Consider the following 24006-nt stretch of genomic DNA (forward strand, 5'->3'; position numbering starts at 1 on the left):
GAAAAACAGAAGCACTATCACTGTAGAACACTTTTAAAAATGTCTTCATATTTTGGTAGGTGAATGACAGTTTCTTTAGAAAACACACATTGCAATGTTACCAAAGGAAAATGTTCCTATTACATAACTTTTAAACCTTTTTAGAACTGTTAAAGTTCCAGAGAGAGTTTCCTTCCTAAATAAATTGTTTCTCTGTAGATTATAGTTGAGAGAAGGCTCAGAGAAACCATTTCTAAGCTTGGTTTTATCCCGTCTCTGTTCCTTAAATAACTGGGAACTATAGTTTACTGTTTCTTGAGACCATTGTGTACGGGGCTCTCTGAGGCCTTAGTAGGCAGAAAGCTTCCAATCTCTGGTCCAAAAGGACTTGCACACACCCAGCAAATACCATGCTGCATATACGTGTTTGCCTCTAGAGTGGGCTTAAGACTGAGATGATCTTTTTCCCTCATCCATAAAATACGAACTTTGTGAAATTTACAAGTAGTTAGGCAAGTAGAAGTAAATCCTAGCAGAAGAACTGCTTATTGGCATGTATGAAAACAAAGATGTTTAGGTTCCTCTACTTTTCATGTCCCCTCGCTGCCGCCCCGCCCCCCCCCCCCCCCCCCCCCCCGGCCATGGCTACACTCACTATGCCTGTCTAGCATGGACCGAGATTGCAGCCTTCTTTAGGCCTGCCCTTCCAGTTGTTAGTCACGGCTGTAATGAACACGGAGTTCTTCTATCTAAAAGTACTGCGAGCAGAATTCTAAAAGGCAGCGCAAGCAAGGTGTGCAAACGTAGCAAAGGACGAAGGAAAGTAAACTTGTAGCCCCACGTCCATAGGAGGTCACTGCTAGGATCCTGGCATGCTCCTGTCATCTGCCGCGGGTGCACTGCCTTTTACACGTCTGCCCCTTTGCTTAAAGCCTTGAGGTACTTGACGCTGCTGTGGGGCATGGACTCTTCTGTAGTTACAGGAACTAGCCGTGTGGCCCTGGACAAGTCACTTAACCTCACTGGACTTGCTTTCTGTTCAGCAAATTAAAAGGATTAGAATAACGGTTGCCAGGATCTGTCTTCCAGTCCTGATACAATTCACCTACCAGTTTTCACCCACCAGTGGGAGTAAATAGACTCGGGTTTCGAGAACCCGTGTTTTGCTAACCACAAACACTTGCAGGCATGGATTTTTTCTGTTTTTACTTAATTGAATGAGAATCCATTCTCACCCATTTCTATGGAGGTGGCTGAGGCATTCCCTCCACAGGATGCACAGTGCATGATGCAAAGCCCTTTGGTAAGCAAGATGCTTTCTGTTATTGTTGACCTTGGCTATAAGGGTCTGCAAGGTACAGCTCTGGATAATTTACCTCTAGGAAATCAGTTTACAGCTCTTGCCTTGGACCCATGAAAGGTTCACGTTTGAGCCATAGGACTATTCAGCGTCTCCAAGTTTTGGAGCTTTGAGATGAGTCATCTAGTAAGTATGGGCTTAAAGGCATTGACGCTTTAAAAAAAATCGAGATCTTATTTGGAACCTTAGTCTGTACAACCTGTCGAAGCGTCAGTGCTTTGAGGTGGGGGCAGGGCACCTGGCTTTCCCCGTGCTTGCCCCAGCTGTCCCTTAGCAGGTGAGGAATCACATGCCAGCAGGATGTGCTTTGCCCACATCTGTGCATAGCTCTGTGGGTAAAGGGCGGGGAGGCACCCGCCCGGGGGGTAGACACCGTGCCATGGCTGGTATCATGGCATGAGCCGGTGTGAGTTCCAGCATCTGCCCGGGGCTGCAGGGAAGGGGGACGGATTTCCCGGAGTAGAGATGGCTGGGCGGTGGGTGGTTCTGGGATGGTTGGGGGAGGAGCAGGGATGTGGTCAGACAGCACCGTCTGAGCAAGGCAGACGATGACGCCTGTCGCGGCGAGTCCATCCAGAATGTGGGGTGCTCAACTAGAATGTGGGGTGCACTTGAAAGGCGGACAGATGATACCCCGAAGTGTTTGCGTGCTACGGTTTATTCCCACAAGTGCCGTGGTAACCTGTCTTGGTGTGTGCATGTATACGTACGGTGTTCTGCACACGCACCTGTGTATCCTCACGCGCTGGTATTATTTCTGATATTGCCCTTAAAAAGTAATTGAAGCCACTAGCCAGGAGGGTTGTCCACGTTCCGTTGCTAAGTGCAGAGGAAAAATGCAGACGGATCTGTTGGTAAGCCCGTGGCAGCCCCACTCTGTGTACCTGTTTGTGTCCACGTGTGACCACGCAGGACGGGGGAGGGGAAATATACTAGGCCGTGAAGGTTGGTGACTTTGGCAAGACGAGAAGGAGGAAATACTGGGGCAAAATGGAAAAGCCCTCACCGTATCATGTGGAAAACAAACATCGAATCTGAAATTCTGTCTACGTTTGTGAGTGTGTCCCACTTACAGATTAGATTGACTAGGTCTGGGGCCGAGGAGCAGGGGTAGAGAGAAGCGCCTTTGCAGGGACGATGTGATCGTGGCAGTTTTGGTGTGGGATTTTGTGTTACCTTTACTGTTGTTTTTGCGGCGGATGCTGGACGATAGGAAGGCGGTGGGGAGCCCCCCCGGGCCGGCCCGGAGTGCGGAGGAGCTGGGAGGGGGAGTTGGGAGGTGCGGACAGGGCGGGTGGCTGGTGCAGGGAGAGATGAGACAGCTGAGGCGGTCTCCCCGCGCGCCGGGGCTGAGACGGTTTTGAGGAGTAAACACCTACGGAAAGGGAGTATAAGAGCGGTTTTGGTTTTCCAGTGCGGTGGCCAACAGACACGACTTTGACGCTGGAGAGAAATGTGTGTTACTTGGGTTTTCTCCTGCTGACGTTCCAACAGGGCAGCTCAGCGGAGCAAGCGCTAAGTGGGAAGTCTGTCGTTTTGGTGTTAGGTCAAGTTGGTGGCCTATCAGGGAACTCCTTTGCCTGGTGTTGCACTTTTTTTTTTTTTTTTTGAGATTAAGGAGAGCTCCTGTTTTCTGTTTGAGAATTTTAAGTTTACACGAAACAAGTACAATGAGAAAGGGCTTGCGTTATTTCTCCATTACCGGAAAGGCGGCCCGACTGCTTCCTAGCTTAGTATCGACGCGGCCCCGTCCGGCCGTTCACGTTCACGTGTGTGTTCTGTCCCCGCCGTTGGTTTTCAGTGGTCCTGGAGAACCATGTGGTGACCGACGACGACGAGCCGGCCCTGAAGCGCCAGCGCCTGGAGATCAACTGCCAGGACCCCTCCATCAAGGTGAGAGTGCGGCGCCTCCCCGGTCCCTCCTCCACCTGCCCCGCCTGCTGGGGGCGCGCCTGCCGCGTGGAGTGCGTGCCTCCTCCCCGCTCCGTGTCTGCTCCGCGCCCTCCGACAGCACGTGCCCCGCGCCCCGCCGCGCCACGCCGTCCCCACCCCACGCTGGGCCCCGCCTGTGCCGCTGTGGCACCTTGGGCTCCGCAAGGCCGCGGCTGCGTGCGGCGGCGCAGCGCGAGTGAGACGCGCTGCCCGCTCCCTGTGGTCACGTGCTGCCGTCACGCGCCGTTCTCACGCTGCCCTCCCGCGCTGCCCCCTCCCAGCTGTCCCGTGCTGTTCGCTCACGGTCCTTTCGCCGCCCTCACGTGCTGTCCTCACACCCGGTCCCCGCGGGAGTGTCCTCGGAGGGGGTGCAGGTGGGCCTTCCCTGCCAGTGGCCGCTCTGGTGAGGAGGTGTGTGGGCACAGTGACCGCTCCACGAAGCGGGTTGCGTGGACGCGTGCGGACTGTGTTCATCCCGTGGCTCCCCTCGCTCCCCGCCTCCCCGCGCAGGCGGTTTCAGAAGCGCCTAGGTCCTTGAGAAGACGAGCTCGGTTGCGCAGGGACTGAGGATGTCTGCCCCTCCCCATTAGAGCCCGCCTCGTCCCCATTCTTGGTCCCCCCGGTCCCCTCAGCCCCGTGCCCGCCCGGGTCTCTTGTTCCCACAGCCCAGTGCCCACCCTGGTCTGTCCCCGTAGTCTGGTCCCTGGTCCCCGTCTCCTGGTTCCGCGCCCGTGTTTCGCAGGTGTCTGTTACTGTCCCAAGTCAAAGGAATGGAGGGAGAAAAGATGGACACCGCTTCCTGTCCTGTCCGGCGGTGGTTTCTCGAGCCCCCCCACCCCCGCAGACCTGCAGCAGGCAGTGCACTGGTTGCGGGCGAGCTCCCCCCCTCCCCGAGGAGCGCCACTGGCGGGAAGCGAATTTCAGGGAAGCTCCATGGCCCAGGGAGGCGGGTGGGACTTGAGCCCGCAGCCCTGCACGCGCAGGCCGCGTGCCGGCCACTGGGTGGCGGGCTTGCTGTTCGGAAGCGCCCGGCCGGCCCCGGCAGGCCGTCCGCTTGCTGTGTGCCGCTTTCCCGGTGGGCGACTCGGGCCAGCAGGGCAGCGTCCCGAAGACCGCGTGCGCGCTGTCGCAGAGCTGGGACCCTGGGCGCACGGGGACGGCCCCGGAAAGCACGCCCTGGGGAAGGGGGCCCCCACGGAGGCGCTGCGGGGTGGTTCTCCCCGAACAGATGCGACCAGGGTCGGCATCCGGGGACGTGGCTGCTTACGGTTCTCGGCGTCCCTTCTGAGGGTCTTCTCTTTTCCGCTTGCAGTCATTCCTGTACTCCATTAACCAGACAATCTGCTTACGGTTGGATAGCATCGAGGCCAAGCTGCAAGCTCTGGAGGCCACTTGTAAGTCGTTAGAGGAGAAGCTGGACCTGGTCACGAACAAGCAGCACAGCCCCATCCAAGTCCCCATGGTGGCCGGCTCCCCCCTCGGCGCGACCCAGACGTGCAACAAAGTGCGATGGTAAGAGCGGAGCGCGGGGCCCCCTCGCCGGCCCGCCGGCCCGCCTGGCCCCGTGGCGGGAGTTGTGCACACGCCGGCGTCCCCTCCTCGGTTCCCTGGCCCCGGGTGTAGCGAGAGGAAAGCACACGTGTGACGTGCAGCCTGAGTGCCGCTGAGTCGGCTCCCGGGCACGAACCAGCCTGTCGCGTGTCCTCTGCAGCCAGCCCACCAGATCTTGGAAGGTGTACCTTTCTTCCCTTTACTGTGTCCCATGGGCTGGTTCTCAGATGCCAGTGCTTGTAAGTGTTCCCGGAGCATCCTGCACTTTCCTTCCTATCGGTAGTTACTGCGTCTTCTAAAAACACTCACGGTCTAACCTAGTGGTGCCTGTGGTAGTTTTACACCGTGTGAGTTGAAACTTCATAAAGAATTCACCTAGACTGGAAAGATGTGTCCCCGTCTGTGGCCTGTTTGTGTCTCTGTCCAGGGTGCCCGGTTAGATGCTGGTGTTCCTGGCGTGACCTAAAGCTCAGGCTCTGGGCATCAGTTTCCGTCAGCCTTGGCGTCTCGTCTTTTCCCACGGGGGCTCCAAAGAAAGTCACACTTGTGGTGGCGGCAGAATTTGTCCTTGTAGGTGATGAGAACTTGAAGCGTTTTTGCTAAGGGCTCTCTTGTCGTCGCCTTGCTGCCAGTGTCTGCTGGGTTCTGCCCTGCCCACGTGCCCTGGGGATGGGAGCAGCGATAAGGGGCAGGTGGGGTTGACCGGGGGTTCCTGGTTTGGTTTGGGAGTGCTCACGAACACGCTTCACTTTCAAGGTGGCCACTTGTCCCAGTTTGTCTGGGACGGCTGCTGTGTGGGTGTGATTGCTAGTGCCTCGTGTGTCTGGAATGCCGCGTGGCCCACGCCTGATCTCTGTCCCTAGGGAAGGTGGGCTCCTCCGTGGTGTTGCTCGGAGACAGGCTTTCGCCCTGTGTTTGCAGGTGCCCTACCAGATCCCGCGTGGGTTTCCTCCAGCAGACACTCGTGGACCCTCATCTCTGTAGGCCGTGGGGCTCCACCCTGGCAGAACCAGTGCCTGTTTTCAGAGCAGTTTTTTTGTGATACCCTCTTATCCCAAAATGTGATGTGAAGAAAACATTTATATTGGAAAAACCGGTAAAATGTCTTAATTGTAGCATAAGGAGAAATTAAAGTCCGGTGGGGTATAATACGATAACATGTATTTCCATAAGTGAACGGTTAGGTGAGATGCACGAGGGGGCAGTGAGCAGGCCAGATGCCCAGACGTCGTATGCGGAGTCCTGGTGGTGGGGAGGGCTGTGGCGTGAGTCCGCACACACTGGGAACTCAAATACTAGTTGGTGATGGAATCCTACAAGGTGATGAGCTGTTCTTGATGAAGTTTCAAATAAAGCAAAATGGAATTTTTTCTAGACTCGAACGATAGTTGAATTCCTGGAAAGTTTGTTACGTTAAAATTACCCGAGAACATTTTGTGTTGGAGCATAGAATAGAGTCAGATGCTAGGCTCAGAGAGCTGTTAGAATCCTGATTTTCCTGGAGTGTCGGGGACATTGGAAGTTTGTGCAGGAAGATGTTTTGTTAGATGAGCGTGTCTCACGCGCCGAAGGATGTCTTAACCTCCTTGGCCATACCCGCGAAGTGCCAGCGGTGTCTCGTGAGTGTGATGACCCAGTACGCCCCACTGGATTTCAGACCCTGCCCCCAGCAGTTCCAATGGGAACTGCTGCTCCGGGGCACGAGAAGAGAATGACTCGTGAGCAAGCAGCCGGCCCGTGCCGAGGGTGGTCCTCCTTCGCGTGTGACTTCCTTACCTGTGTTTGGAAGAGGTAATCTTGACGAGTCAGGGAAAGTGTCGACGAAGTCTGCCTGTTCAGATTCCACAGCTGATGCCTTGTGACGGTTCCATCAGGGGCAGGCGGGTGAGTTCCAGGTCTGAAGGGTGCTGTTGCAGCTGCGGTTTGGACCTGCGAGCCGCTTGTTTTGGGATTTGTTTTGTATCCGGAGCAGGGTGTGTTACTGGGAGAACAGGCCCCTGCGTGCCACGGGCTGCCCTGGTCTGAAGCCGCGCGGTGACCTGGGTCAAGTCACGTGCTGGTATTAATTGTCCGTTTCCAGTTTCCTCGTCTTCAAAAACAAGACAAGACGGAGGTGACCTGGGCCTGCCTTTAAGGGCTCCGTTTCCGTCTCCTGCGGTCCTAACCATGAAGCTGGGGGGTGGGGGCTGGGAGACAGGGTGGCACCCCTTCCTTTGGATTTGGGCCTCCGGGCCGGTGTGCCGTGTCCTGTTGGGCTTTGGGTTGTCCGAAGGCAGAGGGGCTTACTTGGATGAAGGCATTTCCGGGCGGCAGGGAGCCACCAGCTTCTCCAGCTTTCTTCAGCGTTTTCTCCATCGCGGGACTGGCAGGGAGACACCATGGGCAGCCTCCCTGGGTGGAAATCCCACCGTGCTTCCCTCTGCCCCAAGACAGGAGGTAAAGCTGCTGTGGTTTTCTGTGTGTGTATTGACAAGCGGTAAATTAAAAGGAAAGCTTTCTGATACCGAGTCAGATATATGATCTGGCTAAACCCAATCAGGTAGGTTTTCTGGCTTTGAGTAATTGTACCGGTAACATAAAATCAACCTGCCAGAGAGCGCACTCACTGTGTCTTGACACAAGGTTTGTGAATGTTTTTCGTAAAACAGTTACGTGTAGAAACTGCTGTGAGAGTAAGAAAGGAACAGTCCTTTTTCTGTTTTCTCCTAAGTGTGGCGTTAAGTCATATGTATATGAATGATTGTTAAAGAATTAAGACAACAGTTGAAAGCTGCTGACAGGAAATTTTGGGGAGAAGTAAGGGAGAAGAATTTAATTACAGTAGATCAGAGGAAAAAGTGTATATTTTAGTTAGAAGGTTACAAATTTGTAAACCGTAAGTAAAGGAGAATCGTGAGTATGAAATGCGAGTAGTAAGTGGGACGTAGAAAAGGGAAAGTCTCCAAAATAAATTAAAAATTGATTAACATTCTGAGTAACAGAGTACTTTTACCAATTATTTATTTTGGGCCTCAGATGTTTAAAATATAAGTTAGAAGCATTTAAGTTCTGGATTACTTTAGATGTAAATCATATGCTTTTAATTTAAGATTTTTCAGGCCCATGTCGTGGATGATTCGTGGGGAAGTCTGAGTGTAATTGAACCCGACAGATGGGGGCCCCTTAAAAGGTCTTTTCAGTTAAGGAGGAATCGGGTGGTGGGTGAGCAGCCGTCGTCTGAAACCCCGCTCGCCCTTCCATTTGGAGAGGCTGCCTGAGGCCCAGAGCCGGCCCGAAGCCGCGGTGCGCAGCTAAGTCGGCGTCTGCATTCTGAGATGCGCCCGCTCATCTGCTGGTTCTTTCTCGAGACCGTGCTCTTAGCTCTGAGGGTTACTTGTTCTCTTTAGTCCCTGGGGGGCAGAAGGCGGCAGAGCGCTGCCAGCTCCAGGTGGCGACTTAGGATCCAGATTTTCAGATTGTACGCCTGAATGAGATTCTTTAAATGAGTCCAAGAAAAAGAAATGGAAGAAAACCTTTTTCTTTGATGCTCAAGCTTAACCGTTGTAATGAAACTGTCGGTGAGGGTGTTTGGATAGGTTTCATCCAATGACGGTGTTCTTCTTGGGGAAAAGAACACTCGAGGTGCTGCAGGTAGGTGCTTTTCTTTCTTGGAAGTGCACCATAAATTTGGATTTTGTTTAATTGTGGTTCTAGGTGTAGCGACTCGAGGCTTTACCTCTAAAGCTCCTCTCACGTTGGTGTCGACGTTGGAAGTGGCTGACCGCTGACGTGCTCCTTGAGGAGCTGTGGCAGGCCCTCTGCGCATTTCAGAAGGGCCTCCGTTTTAGAATGTGGGCTGCAGGGGCCCCTGGGTGGCTTAGTCAGTTAAGCGGTTAAGCGTCTGACTTCAGCTCAGGTCACGATCTCACAGTTCGTGAGTTCGAGCCCCGCGTCGGGCTCTGTGCCGACGGCTCAGAGCCCGGAGCCTGCTTCCGATTCTGTGTCTCCCTCTCTCCCTGCCCCCTGCCCTGCTCACACTCTGTCTCTGTCTCTCGGAAAGTGAATACGCGTTTAAAAAAAAAATTTTAGAATGTGGGCTGCAGGGGTCAGGTGTATGCATAGGGACGTTCACGCAGATCGGCGTAGAAATTCCTCTTTTGCACTTCATTGAAGCTACACACCGTGCCATTTGGAGAGAGCACAGTGAGTAGGACATCGCTGAGCTGCGGCTGCTGCCCTAGCTGATGACCGCCAGGAAGCTGGCAGGACGGTGCCCGCACGGTGCCTACCTGGAGTGGGAGAATTCCCGCTTGTCCCCGTTGCCCTACGGGGCCAGCCTGTGTGACGAGTCAGACAGCAGCTCAAACCCTCGTGCTCCCGGTTGGTTTTCATTAACGGGACACGTTACTACACATTGACTCATTTAAAAAAATGCTTGTCTCTTATTTTTAAAAGCAAGATGCTTTTATTTTTTATGCACAAATGGTTTTTTATTGAGATGTAATTGCCGTACAACAGATTTTCATTTTTAAAGCTTGAAAAGTTTTTTTTTTGTGCTTTTAAAACTTTAGTGTACTTCTACATCTACAATTTTAAAACAATCGGAGTAAATCAGGGGCCTCTTTGTAATACTCAGACATACAAGTGATTTCTTTTCGAGATAATCTTTTCCTTCAGAGAGATATGTCCTCTGGGACACCTGAGGGAAGAAAATGATTTTCTCTCCTTTCCTCTAAGCTGATTATTGATCAAGAAATTATTTAAATTCCCTCTACCATGCTGGCTGCTGAGTCTGTTTTATTTCCCAGAGGGCCTTTTGTGTTAAGTGTTGGTGGATGTTTGTGGAAAGGCTATTTTTTGAGCCTTCGTGGCTTCTGGGTAGAGAGAGGTCCCCTCCTGGGGTGTCTCGGGACACTTGCAGTCCTGGTGAGGGGTCATCCGTGTTCAGAGCGTTTCCGCTCTGGGTCATTGAGCTCTTCAGTCAGGACCGTAGCATTTCGTAGGCTTTGGAATGTGAGAGACTCCAGATAGGGCTGTTTGAATTATGAGAAAAGGTTTGGTTTTAGCCACAATGGGCCTGGTTTTAGTTCTTTCCTTACCAAGTTTTCAGTTTTTCGATGTTTCCACTTAACTTTGTTAGACGTATGATCTCTCGCCGACTGTCTACACTCCTTTGTACAGCCGCACGCGTTTAGTGACCTAACGAGGGTACCCTGTACTTGTCAGGGCCGAGTACCAGCCAAGGAAAACTCACAGTTTACACACATACAACCGGCGGAATGATTAACCTAATGTGATGACTCAGATACAGTCTGATAAGCAGCGCAGATGCTAAACGTGCAGCCGAGCATTTTAATAGATCGCGCACGTCTGCTAATCTGGAGTACTTCTCTCGTGGTAGAATAGTGCAAAGCTCATCACTTGGGATCTGTAGGTCAGTTTGGAGAGAATTGCCCTCTCAACGCCATGGAGTCTTTGGACCCAAGAACGAACACGGTGCACGTCTCCCCTTACGCTGGTCTTTAATTTCTCAGCAGTCTTCTAGTTTTCGGTGCGTAGCTCTTACTCCCATTTTGTTAAAGTTTTCTCCAAGTACGCCATACTTTCAGGTGCTGTCACGAAGGGTACTGTGTTTTCTATACTTACCTTTATCTTGCATCGTTTCTAAATTCACTTTGTTTTAGTAGCTTTGCTGTAGGACTTAAGATAAAGGGAAGTATTTGTGGTCATATATGTTTTTTACATATATAGAGTTTTACTTGTCATCAAATTTCTCTAGCATTTCTTTTTTTTGAGAGAGAGTGTGAGGGGAAAGGGCCAGAGAGAGGGAGACAGAGAATCCCAAGTAGGCTCCACACTCAGCGCAGAGGCCAAAGCAGGGCTCGAACTCAAGAACCCTGAGATGATGACCTGAGCCAAAATCAAGAGTTGGGTGCTTAACTGACTGAGCTACCCAGGCACCCTGTCTGCTCCATGGATAGGATCTCTCATTTCAGCGTGTATTTTTTTTTCTTTTTGTACTTTTACTTCATTTCTGATCTCCGAGTGAAAGCATCCAGTCTTCCACCGTTAAGTGTGGTGTTGGCTGTAAATCTTTTGCAGATGCTCTTTATCAGGTTGATGAAGTTCTATTCCTGATTTCATGAGAGTTTTTACTGTGAGCTGGCCTTGAATTGAATGTTCACGTGCTCTTTCTGTATCTTCTTGAGATGATTATGTGGTTTTTCTTTTTGATTCTGTTGTTGCAGTGAGTTATACTGATTGATTTCAAACGCTAAACCAGCCTTGCCTTTCTGTCATAATAAACCTGATGGTCATAGCATGTTACCCTTTTTATGTATTTTTGGACCGACTTGCTAACGTGTAGTGGAAGGTTTTCGCATCTGTTTTCATGGGGTATGCTAGTCTATAGTTTTCTTTCTTGACCTGTCTTTGTTACTAGGACGATGCTAGTCTCAAAAATTTATCTGGGAGGGCTGCTTGGGTGCTCAGTCGGTTAAGTGTCTGACTTGGCTCCGGTCATGATCTCATGGTTCATGAGTTTGAGCCCCGCATTGAGCTCTGTGCTGACGGCTCGGAGCCTGGAGCCTGCTTCGGATTCTGGGTCTCCCTCTCCCTCTCCGCCCCTCCCCTGCTCATCCTCTGGCTTTTTGAAAAATAAACAAACATAAAAAAAACTTGAAAAAATGGTTTGGGAAGCCTTCTCTTGTCTGTTTTCTGATAATGTTTCTGTATGGTTAGTTTTATTTCTTCCTTAAATATTTGATCCAGTTTGCCAGTGAATTATGAATTCAGTTTCTTTAATAAATACAGAACTTTGATAAACGTGGAACTTTTTGAGTCACTGTTATTTAATTTGTATTCTCCAGGGATTTTGTTTTTGTCTAAACCCTGGAATTTGTTAACGTAATACTTTTTCATAGTACTGGCATATTTATTTTTTTATTTAAACAATTTTTTTAACGTTTTTATTCATTTTTGAGAGACAGTAGGGGAGGGCAGAGAGAGAGGGAGACAGAATCGGAAGCAGGCTTCAAGCTCTGAGCTGTCAGCACAGAGCACGACGTGGGGCTCGAACCCGCGAACCGTGAGATCGCGACCTGAGCTGACAGAAGCCGAGGTCGGATGTTTAACTGAGTGAGCCACCCAGGCGTCCCTCACGTATTACCTTTCAAATGCCTGTAGGTCCACATTGCCATTTAGTTGCTGTGTCTTCTTGGGCTCCTTTGGTGTGTGATAATCTCACAGACCTGGTTTTTATAATTTTTTGAGGAGTATTGGTCAGGTGTTTTATAGATTGTCCCTCACTTGGGATTTGTCTGTTGCTTTTCTCCTGATGAGCCTGGGGTTGCCGAAGTCTGAGAGGCAGACCCCAGAGGCGAAGTGCCATTCTCATCACACCTTCTCCAGGGAGCGTGCTGGCTCCGTGACTTCTGTCTGCTGGTGTGGTCTTGGATCACTGGGCTGAGGTTGCGTTGGTCAGATTCCTCCCCTGTCAAGTTCCAACTGCCCCCCTTCTCTGCCCCCTGTGCTCTTGGGAAGGACATCACTGGACATCACTGAGCTCAGCTCCAAATGAAAGAGTGTGGAGTTCTTTTTTTTTTTTTTTTAATTTCTAGTTTGTTTGTTTTTTTGTTTTTTTTACATTTATTCATTTTTGAGAGACAGCACACGAGCGGGGGAGGGGCAGAGAGAGAGGGAGATGCAGGATCGGAATCGGAAGCAGGCTCCAGGCTCCGAGCTGTCGGCACAGAGCCCGACGCGGGGCTCGAACCCACGAACTGCGAGATCATGACCTGAGCCGAAGTCGGATGCTCCCCGGGCGCCCCAAATGAAAGAGTGGGAAGTTCTGCTGCACCTCTTGGGTATGTTGTTACTGTACTGCACGGGAGGCTTATCTCTTCCTCCCCCTTTGATCATCACTCATTTATATCAGTGTGGACTCACGGGTATTTATTTTACGCTTTGGGTTGGAATCCAGTACTCCTTTGTTTTGCTGCTCAAATGTTCCAGCTTCTGTGGCTGAGACTGCTCTGCTGTGGCTTCTGTGTCCTTGGACACTCCCTCCCCGCTAGTCATTTTGGTTTGTTTTGAGCACTTCCTTCCTTTCTGGCACCACAAGGCGCTCCAGGCTCGTCTTGCGTGCTCCCCACGCCAGTCCTCCAGTCAGCCGTCTCCTGTATTGGAAAGTGGCGGCAGAGACAGGATCCGAGCATCCGGAATCTCACCGCTGTGGTGTCCCTCACGGCTCTGTGTCCCCCTGCTCCCCCTGGGGGTCCCTCCTGTTGTCCGGCTTTTCCTCCTAGCAGTTCTTGTCCGGTAGCCATTTTCCTGTAGCTCCTTGGGAAGAAGAAAGGATCTGCGTTCCCAACCAATGTGCCCTTCTGGTTTGGGACTGACGGCTTGCAGTCAGAGGGCTCCGTTACGGTGCAAATGTGGCTTCTTGGGGAGCGGAGGCAGGCTTAGAACGAGCCCTCCTCTGAAGCAGCTCGTGGTCGACGTTTACTGCATTAGGTTATCCCTGTTTCTCTGTGGCAGCTGCTTATTTGGGGGTGTGGTTTTCACGCTGGAACTTGTTTTTTTTTTTTTTTTTTTTTAATGTTTTTATTTATTTTTGAGACAGAGACAGAGCATGAGCAGGGGAGGAGCAGAGAAAGAGGGAGACACAGAATCCGAAGCAGGCTCCAGGCTCCGGGCTGTCGGCACAGAGCCCGACGTGGGGCTCGAACTCACGGAACGTGAGATCGTGACCCGAGCCGAAGTCGGACGCCCAACCGACTGAGCCGCCCAGGCGCCCCAGGAACTTGTTCATTTCATTAGATATTGGGAAGCAGTTTTTAATGCTCATTTGTTCTTATCCCTAAGGATACTTTTTTGGATCCTGGTTTTTATGACTTTTTAATCTTGAGCCTGTAAAGAACAGAACTAACCCCACGAAACAAATTTCAGTGAAGGTCGAACGCTTGGTACGTCGGTTGGGTGGCTTGAACTGCGGTGAAGAATCCTCCAGACTCGTGGGCTGACTGTTGCAGGTTGGCACGTTCTGTTCCTAAAAATGCTGGCCCCTCTCCTGTTTACATCTCATCCGTGAGCACTGGTCCCAGGGCCGTGCTTGCTCCGAAGGGAATGTGGCTTGGCTGCCTAGTGGCTCCCCAAGATAGGACCACCCCGTGCACCGGGGGCGGGGGCCCCTGGTGGCCACGAGCCCCCCTGCTGCTCTGGGACGTGAGGATCTCGGGGTGTCTGGTTTTACCGTTTTAACTAAGGGCAGTGCCCCTGCTTCTGCTCCCACCAGGTTTGCTGTCACTGAAGTCTGAGGCTGGCCGCTGGATGGTTTAGACAGTTGGGTGTGTGTAAGTACACTTCACACACCGTTTTATTACGACCCCGGTTCCCGTGTGCCGTGCAGGAGCACGCCTCTGAGCGCCCGTGGGAGAGTGCGTGCTGAGGGAGCACGTGTCTGTGGAGTTGGAGAATCTGTACCTGTTTTCTTACGAGTAGAACGTGGAATTACTCGAGATTTTTGCTAGCTTGCTTTGTTGAGAGTCTTTGGGATAATTCACAAAAATGAGAAGATGAGTATCTCAGATTTCCCCAGCCGAACTTTACGAGTAGTCACTTTGAACGGCAGAAGGACCGGCCGGCAGAGGAATGTGGCCCGGGTGAGACTCCTCTGTGGGTGCGAGGGAGGCAGGGACGCGGCCGACATTTTTTTGATGTTCTGGCAGGTCCCTCCTCCCTCGGCCACAGAGCACAAAGCTGAACGTTACTGTGTGAAGAGAAGCCGCACCTGAGCTGCCCGCCTTGCGCGGGCAGGGGCGGCGTTGCGTGAAGGTGCGGTCTTGCCTCACCCTCGAAGGTTAGCACGGGACACAGAACGGGACACCCTGAGGTCGGGGCGTCTCTCCCGTGCCCGGAGCCTGGCTGTCACTCACTGAGCGTCAGACTTCCTAGGGGAAGGAGTATTCAGAGGACTTCCTTTGGGCGTAGAAGTCAGTCTCTTCTAGGATGGTCGTGCTCTCAGCACCTGCCTGCGTGAAGTACGACGTAGGCAGAGAACCTAGTCATGGGCGTTCTTCTCTGTCCTGCAGTCGTTTGGTGATGGGTGTCTGCGTCCCCCCAGCAGTGAATGTCCGTGGGTGTGTCGCCATCGATTGATCAGACTTGTTCGCCGTTGGTTTCTTATTTCCTGGAGCGAGTGCAGTCAGTGCTTGTGAACGTTTTCCTTGGTGATTAGGAGCTGGAAACCGGTTCATACAAACCTGACTTCCCCAGGGCACCCCATTCTGCAAGGAAGCAAACGTAGAGGCATTCTCTTGGGTTAAGCCCAGTGCACTAAAATTCTTGGGTAGGGAGGGAGGCTACCCCCCTGCCCCACCATTTGCACAGCAGACTGGCTAGTTGATGGCGGCCATCCCCTCTGAGCTGGCAACAGCTTCAGACCCGAATCGGCATGCTGTTTCCTTTGGCTTCAGCCGGCTCCAAACATTAATCTCTTTTGCCATCTCTTTGTGAGGACACAACACAAGTTTTGTGTGTGTGCAAGTGCACGTGTGTGTCTGTGTGTACATTCGGAATATGGTCATAAGCCACTGAAATCTGTATGAGGTTTTAGCTAGTTCAGAGTTAGAGTTTCTTTCTTTCTCTCTCTCTCTCTTTCTTTCTTTCTTTCAATTTTTTAATCTAGAGAGAGTGCGCATGCAAGTGAGGGAAGAGGGGCAGAGGGAGGGAGAGAATCTCCGCTTAGCGCGGAGCCTGATGCGGGACTCGATCCCAGGACCCTGGGATCCTGACCTGAGCCAAAATCCAGAGTCAGACCCTCAACCAACTGAGCCACCCAGGCACCCCAGAGTTAGAGTTTCTGTAAAGTTCTCTGAGTTTACGTAGCTCTGACATCGGGCTCTTCCCAATAATATTTGCAAACTCTGGGTCCACCTGACTTGACGTCATTGTGTCCTCTTTGCCCGAGGTCTGTGTGTGTTTCTCTTTGCACACTACATGCTGAGCTCCTCTCCGGTGTTGGCTGATCTTTGTCCCGCGCACCCCTTGCCCTCCTCCTCTCCGTGTGCCCACCTGCACCGGCCACTCTGTGGTCCTCAAACTCTCTGGCTCAAACCAGCTTGGTTTCTGTTTTCCTTTGTAATAAAAAGTGGCAAACAGCGCTTTTAAAATGACGTTTTAAAACTTTTTACCTACGGTTTTCAAGATTTTTTTTCAGGTCTTTTGTTTTGGTGGTTTGTTAGGTTTTTTGCATAGACTTCAATAGAGCCCCTTGGCGTATATTCAAATGATGGTCCATTTTGTGTGAACGATGAGCTAAGGGGACAGAGATGTTGATGTTTTAAAATATGAGTACAGAGACTTTTAACACGGTCACAAAGCGATTTCCTGAAACAGAAGAGAAGTCGAAGGTCACTTTGTAAGCATAGCTCGGAAAATGTCTGCCATGACATCTCTGAAAGCTGGAGACTTTGTTGTAAAGCCATCGGAATAAAACAGTGAAGATATGCAACACTGAAAGGCTAACAGAAATAAAGGGGTATTTCTGGTCTTGACTGACAAGTGGCTAAGAGCTTGAGAGGTGCTTGGTGACAGGCTCTGTCACCTCTAAGGGGTGAGACCTTGGGCAAATTCTTACCCTTTCCCAGCTTCGTCATCAGTACAGTGGGAATAAGACACTATGTGAAGATTGCTGTGAGAGAGGTCATGCATATGAGCGCTTGGGTTCTTTGACCCTCAGCAACCTCGCGAGGGGTTTTGTTTTGGTTTTGGTTTATTAGAAAGAGAGCGAGAGCGAGAGAGAGAGAGAGAGTGCACGCATGTGCATGCGCAGGGGAGGGGCGGAGAGAGGGGAGACAGAGAGTCCCAGGCAGGTTCTGAGCTGGCAGCGCGGAGCCCCGCGCGGGCTCCATCTGAGGAACCGTGAGATCATGACCTGAGCCGAGGTCTGACGCTGAACCGACTGAGCCGCCCGGATGCCCCACCGACCCTGTGAGGTTTAAAAACCCGACCCTATTAAGGCTTCTTGTTCACCAGGGGGTACCGTCAGCCAGGCCCCCTGGTGCGTGCGGGGCTCACGCTGGTGAGCGCACAGAACTCTAGGTCGCCCCGCCCTCTGTGGGTGACAGTGCGCTAGGCCGTCCCGTGGGCATCGTCTTCCTAAGTTTCTCTTCTGGCTCATGAGTCTTGGTCTCTTTTCTTTCCACGACACGAGACCATGGAGTCTAGAGGCAGGAGCCAGAGGACTGAACTAACTCAGAATCGTTCTCGAATTCATTCACATCTTATACACACGGGCTTGACTGTGTACTGAGCACTCGCCGAGCCAGTTGGGGTCTGTCCTTCAGAAAATGGACAGAAAGGCCCCTGTGCAGGGGCTGCCTCGTACCAAAAGCTAATCTGTAGTGAGTGAGCCATGTAGTGCGTGAGTGCCGTGTGGGGCCCGTGGACACAGCAGGTCTGTGCCTCTTCTGTGGGGTTGTGTGTGTGTGTGTGTAGTTTTGTTGTTTTATTTATTTTGATGTTTGAGAGAGAGAGACAGCGTGAGCAGAGGAGGGAAGAGAGAGAGGGAGACACAGAATCCGAAGCAGGCTTTGGGCTCTGAGCCGTCAGCACAGAGCCCGACAGGGGCTCGGACCCACAAACTGTGAGATCGTGGCTTGAGCCAAAGTCAGATGCTTAACTGACAGAGCCACCCAGATGCCCCTGTTGTTTTAAATCATCAGCACCCATCAGAATCACGTGGGAAAAATGGTTAAAAAACACAAAAAATAACTTTGGGCTCTCTGGGGGCAGCCCCTAGTTTCCCCAGGAAATAACGGTGTTCAAAGAGTTGTGGGTTATGGACCATTCCTATATTGGTTTTGGTTGGAATGTCCCCTTTGCTGCTTGAGAATTTGGGCTCAAATCTATCTTGGCTGTGTGGGCCTGGGCACGTTATTAGCTGGTCCACGCGGTGGTCTGCTGATCCGCGCAGGGAAGGTGCTGTGGTGCCCTCTCCCGCTTTGAGGATTGGGTGTCTCCTTCCCCGCGGAGCCCTGGGGGCAGTCCTGCCTGCCCTGACTCTCCTGGGGGGAGTGCCTGAGGGCCCTTTGCTCAGTCACTGCACACGGGTGAGTGATTCTTGTGCCCCCCCCTGGTCACAGGTCACTGGGCCACGTCACAGAGGATTTTTTGCTTCTGAATGATCCTGTTTTACCCAAGAGTATACAACTTGGGCGATTAGCATAATCTTAGAATTAAAACAGGACAGTCTATGAGTCTACCCTTTTCCCTTTTACTTAATTTTGGTTTTTATTTAATAAGAACTTAAAAAACAAACCAACATACGGTTATAGGTAAGGGTATAGAAAACGATTTAAGATTGCCAAAGAATGAGTTGAGCATGTAGTTTTTAGAAAACAAAATGATTGGGGCGCCTGGATGGTTCCGTCAACTTGGGTGTCAAACTCTTGATTTTGGCTCAGGTCGTGATCTCACGGGTTCATGGGTTTGAGCCCCGTGTCAGGCTCTACGCTGACATTGCGGAGCCTGCTTGGGATTCTCTGTCTCTGTCTCTCACCCCTCCCCCACTTGCTCTTTATCTTTCTTTCAAAATAAATAAAAATACACTTAAAAAAAGAAAACAAAATGAGGGAGAGAGAAATTGATCATTGGAACATAGAGCCTAGAAATAGCCCCGCTGAGCTTTGACAGAGGATCGAAGACCAGTGGGGAAGGGCAGCCTTTCAACACACGAGCCAGGGCACTTGGACATCCCCAGGCAGAACAAGCGAGATGAACCTCGGTGTCCCATCATACCTGGAACAAAAACTAATTGTAACCGGAGCACACGTTTAAATACAAAACTGTAATACCTGTAGATGAAGACGTAGGGGAAAGCGTTTGGGGCCCGAGGCCCGGTTCAGACCCCCAGACTTGATGGTGAAAGCACCACCCGTGGAAAAGGAGGTGTCAGACATGATGGAAATCACCAAGTTCTGCTCCACGAAGACCGGTGAGGAGGACGGAGAGTCAGGCTGCAGATGGGAAGGGGCATGCTGGTTCACCACGCGCCTGGCAGGGACCGACGGCACACTCATCTGTAGGAAAAAAGCCCGGTTAGAAACCGGGCAGGAGACTCGAAAAGGTATGTTGCCAAAGAGGAGATCTGGGTGGTGAATGGGCACGTGACTATTAGTCGTCAGGGAAACCTGAGTCCAAACCACACCGAGTGTCGCTCCACGTCTGTCAGAATGGCGAAAAGCACCGAATGCTGGCGAGGATGCGGAGAAACTGGATTTCTCATCCCTTGTTGGTGGGAACGTGAAAGGTACAGCCATTCTGGAAAAGTCTGGCGGTGTTTTTTGTAAAGCTAAACGTGTACTTACCATAGGGCCCAGCAATCACATTCTTGGGCATTTCTCCCAGAGAGATGAAAACTCAGGTTCACGACTTCTACGGGGATGTCCGTGGCAGCGTATTTGTAAGAGCCCGAACCTGCCAGTACCCCAGATGCCCTTCTGGAGTTAAAGGTTCACAGACCCCTGTGCCGTGGGAAACTGCGCAGCGATGACGCCGGTTGAACCGGTGGTCGCTCTGCCCCTTGGATGATCTGGGGCTTCCGCTGAGTACAGAAAGCCAGTTTCCAAGGTCACGAGCTGTTTGATTCCACGTCTGTAATATTCTCGAAATGTGAGGACCGTAGATGGAGAGCAGGTTAGCACTTGCTGGGGGACGGGTGGGGCTGGGAGGCCGGATGTGTCTAAAGGGGCAGCATGAGGCCGCTGCTCGTTAGCGGTGGCACGGTGACGGCACAGTCACATGGGGTCGATCCGTGCACAACCGCACACGCGTGCACACGTGCGCACAGAAACTGGCGGCGGAGTCCGAGCGAGGACTGCCGTCGCATTGACGGAAGCGTCCCATTGTTGACTTCCTGCTTCTGATGCTGTACTGCAGGCTTTATGGGATGTCGCCACCGGGGACCTAGGACTTGATGTGGTACTTCTATTACTTCTATAGTTATTTCACAGCAGAACCTGTAGGGGATACGTTCGCACCCGTGTGTGTGTGTGTGTGTGTGTGTGTGTGAGAGAGAGAGAGACAGAGAGAGAGACAGAGATCTCACACACACACACACACACACACACACACACACACACACAGTGCACCAGCACACCCTGTAAAGGATTTGTTATATGGAGTTGGCTTACGGTTGTAGGGGTAGCCAGGCACGCTTGAAGTCTAGGGCAGGTAGGCAGGAAGGGGAGATCGGGATCAGCTGGCAAGAGCTGTCCGGCGTCTCCAACACCAGGGACAGAATGCCTAAACCTCCTTTGGAAGGGCTCTCCTGATCAGGCCAGGTCCATTCAGGGTAGTCTCCCGTCTGGTTAATTTAACGTCAGCCAGTTGGGACTTTTAATCCATCTGCAGAATTGCTTCACAGCAGATGCACATCAGTATCTGATTGAATAATTGGGGACTGTAACTCAGCCCAGGCAAGACATTTACATTCTTGTGGTAGTTTTCCTATAATCAGCCCTCAGATGACTACTGCATTCTTTTTTTTGAATGTTTATTTTTTTGGGACAGAGAGAGACAGCGCATGAACGGGGGAGGGGCAGAGAGAGAGGGAGACACAGAATCGGAAACAGGCTCCAGGCTCTGAGCCATCAGCCCAGAGCCCGACGCGGGGCTCGAACTCACGGACCGCGAGATCGTGACCTGGCTGAAGTCGGACGCTTAACCGACTGCGCCACCCAGGCGCCCCAGATGACTACTGCATTCTTACTCGTGTGATATGGATGTTCCTTAATTTTTGAAAAATGAAATATTCTTCTTACACAATTTGAGGTCGATACAAGTACATTGCATTAGTTGAAAGGGTATAATTTCTGGCGTATTGTGACCTTGATGTTTAAAAACAGAATGCATTCATTGTTTTCTTAAATGTTTCCATTATGAATACTATTACCCGTTTAAAAGCATCCCATGAATAAGCTTTCCACAGTTGAATTTCACCCTATTCCTTTTGCTTTTCGGAAGTTCATGCCCCGCCCTGCAGTTTACCTCATCCACCAGGCTGACGTAGTCCTCCTTTGCAGCGGACAGGTGGATAGAAATTGCAGCTGGGACCTGTGTTTCCCGTAGCCACAGGGCTCAGCTCTTTTGGCTGAGTTCTCATTACAGTCACTAGTGCGTAGCTGAACAGAACAGCTTACGTGTGTTACTTGTGTGACTGATTTTTAATAATTCGGTGTCATGAGTGTGTTTTTGAGATGGATGGGGCTTTAGATTTAGTTAATTCTTGAATCCATGGATGGTAATGACTTATCACTCAAGGTGAGACAGGGTTCAGCCTTGGTCCTGCTTCCCTTGGTAGTTTTTAAAGTTTTGAGTGCTGAGAAACTTGGTTCCCATGAGGGCAGAGGTGCCTCTCAGCTTCTCAGGTCGTTAAGGTCTTTGTACACTGTCGTCAAGAACTACTTCTGATCATCTGTGAGCTGAAAAGGTCCCTTGGTCCTCCGTCAGTTTCGTTGAGAACAAGGAATGGTAACCCAGTAACTCACCCAGCGGTGCTTGGTCGGTCAGCGGAGGCGTAGACTCTGCACGCCCTGCCTGGTGTCTCAGAGTGGCCTCGTGTTCCCTCCTGGGGTCCCCGCATCCCACATTCACGTCCTTTTGTTTCAGGGTGGGAAAGGGGCTTTGTGAAAGGGAACAGACACATTGACGAGGGTGCTCTCTCAAGGGAAACATTTTTGGAAAATAGTACATTGTGCAAGGTGAGGACTGGGACGTTGCATCGTGAGAGCTGCCCACACCCGGGAACCCCCCGAAAGTCTTGGGGTACATCTAGGGTGCCTCTTCACATTGAAGCTGGTGGCTTCAGAACATCGTTTCCTTGATCTTAACAAGAATCGTTAAGGAGAAAAGGTACATTTACTCAAACAATTTGCCAGCTGGTGCCATGAATAAATTTTAATCTTTTTTCTCCAGGACTTCTGAGACCTCTACTGTGCTCCTGTCCATTGTGAATTCTCATTAGGGAACTGTTGTCACCCCGCAGGGTCATCCTGGTTAGTTGCTCAGGGAGGAGTGGAGAGGAGACAGGTGCATGCATGTAGGATCCTGGGGTGGAGGGAGCAGGGAGCAGTGCCCCACGGGACATACTTCAGGAGAATACCCCGTGCGTACAAACCATTCATCTCCTGTTTTGAAAGAGGGAAGCTGAAATCTTCAAAGCCTGTGGGTGGCCACAGTACCAAGTCGAAGGTCACCTATGTCACTTGTGAGGCCTGCCTGTGGACAGGTTGTAAGGATTTGGTGGGTTACTTTAGGTGTCACCAGAGAACAAACAGAATCGCTGAAAATACAAAGTTTTGAATGAAATGCAATTGATTATGCTTTTATTTTATTTTATTTTTTATTTTTTTTTTTAAATTTTTTTTTTTTCAACGTTTATTTATTTTTGGGACAGAGAGAGACAGAGCATGAACGGGGGAGGGGCAGAGAGAGAAGGAGACACAGAATCGGAAACAGGCTCCAGGCTCTGAGCCATCAGCCCAGAGCCTGACGCGGGGCTCGAACTCACAGACCGCGAGATCGTGACCTGGCTGAAGTCGGACGCTTAACCGACTGCGCCACCCAGGCGCCCCTATGCTTTTATTTTAGAAAACACCTCACGGTCCTGCGATTTACTTGGACGTGAGATGGTGCCATTTGTGACCCTGATTTTGGGAGGGGGCGTTTAACAGCCGTGTTGCTCTGACACGGGGCTACGTTTTCTTACGTGCTTTTGGTTACATGAGGTCTTCTCACGTGAGAGCAGTGGTTCTCCCAGAGTCGTGAAATTTAAGAACGACCCGTGCTCAGGTGACCTTGCCGTGCATTTCCGGTGCTCTCTGGCCCTGCAGCCTCCTGAGAGCGTGCTCGCACTTCCTGTGGCCAGAAGATGAATGACCGAGCAGTCTCCTGGAGAACCTTGGTGGGATAAGCTGCTGGCTGCTGCTTAAACTCACAGCGCCACCTCGACGAAGGTCCCCTCATAGGGGCTCCGTTCTTTCGTGGAATCGCTTTCCTTCAAAGCAAAGCCCTGTGTGTGGTCCACACACTCCCCTAGTAGAAGCTGGAGGTGATAAATGTCAGGTGTTTTTGCCCACAGTCCTTCTGTCGTGTTTGCCCCTGTCCTTCCGGAGCTAACATTTCGGAATGGTGTCGATACGTGTGGTTCTGAAAGCCTAGGCTGCCGTGCAGGCATTCCTTGGGATGGGACGAGTGAAAATACCAGCTGAGTTTCACGCAGACATGCTACTTCAGGAGCCTCACTGTCACCTGTGGCCTTTGGCTCCCTTCTGTGTAAAGGTGTAAATACTCTGATCTCAACTCAACTAAGCATACTAGCAGCGAGGGGTGGTAAGCTCTCGACAAAACAGTTCACCTCTGGTCTATCCTATGCCCGGTGTAGACAGTAAATCACTTTAAACGTGACTTCTGTGTGGGGCCCCCTCCCTCCCGTAGCGCAGGTCATTGGATGCTGAGTGTATTGAATTACTCTTGTGTATTCTGACAATGAATGTTGTTGTTTTAAGGTCTTCTTTTTCTTTGTGATTCTTTTGTTCCCTAGCGCCGTCCCCCAGACTACAGTAATACTCAACAGTGATCGGCAGAGCGCCATTGTAGCCAAGATGGAAGAACCCTTGGGCAACAGGGCACCGGACCCCCTGGAAAGTACCGTTAGCAAGTCAGTAGCCACCACACCAACCCCACCTTTCACTGCCACTGCCACCGCGATGAGTCCCCTCGAGAGCCACTCCACGTCCTGAGCCGGGCACAGCTGGTCGGTCGAGCCCAGCGGGCGCGGCCCACAGTTGTTTGTGGTGGGCAAGGGCCGTGCTGCGTGCAGGCCCGGGTCCTGGTGTGCCAGCTGGAGAAGGGGACGTGTTAAGGGGGGACGCACCGGGAACTTCTGTGTCCAGTGCTCACGTGCCCAGTGGGGAGATGGCTCTGTGTTTCCACAGCAGCCGGTGGAGCTTGTGCCCTCCTCCCTCGACCACCACTTCCTCACGTGTGTCTGTCTGTCTGTCTGTCTGTACAGCAGCGTGTCAGGTCAACAGACACCTTCTATTGAGTGTGCTAAGCGATGAAGGCATTTCGAGGTGATGATTTTCTTCTCCCACCTTTTTCTCTTGAGACACTGGAACTGTAACCTTGGTCAGAAAGAAGGG

The 24006-nt window shown here is 51.4% G+C and overlaps 1 protein-coding gene across 5 annotated transcripts in view; it reads left to right on the top strand.

Annotated features, from left to right (window-relative positions):
• BANP (BTG3 associated nuclear protein) overlaps positions 1 to 24006 on the top strand; it is a 115295-nt gene that overhangs the window by 29249 nt on the left and 62040 nt on the right. For 3 of the 5 annotated variants that reach the window (XM_047078899.1, XM_047078902.1, XM_047078900.1), the window contains exons 3-5: positions 3141 to 3232; positions 4584 to 4783; positions 23406 to 23522. In XM_047078899.1, coding sequence (XP_046934855.1) covers positions 3141 to 3232; positions 4584 to 4783; positions 23406 to 23522 — 409 coding nt within the window. The remainder of the gene's footprint in view (positions 1 to 3140; positions 3233 to 4583; positions 4784 to 23405; positions 23523 to 24006) is intronic. The other 2 variants (XM_047078903.1, XM_047078904.1) reach the window with 1 other exon arrangement.

This window comes from Lynx rufus, unplaced genomic scaffold, assembly GCF_022079265.1.
Source record: "Lynx rufus isolate CCGP_SWC_20201006 ecotype Redwood Valley unplaced genomic scaffold, mLynRuf1.p SCAF_16, whole genome shotgun sequence".
Lineage (NCBI taxonomy): Eukaryota > Metazoa > Chordata > Mammalia > Carnivora > Felidae > Lynx > Lynx rufus.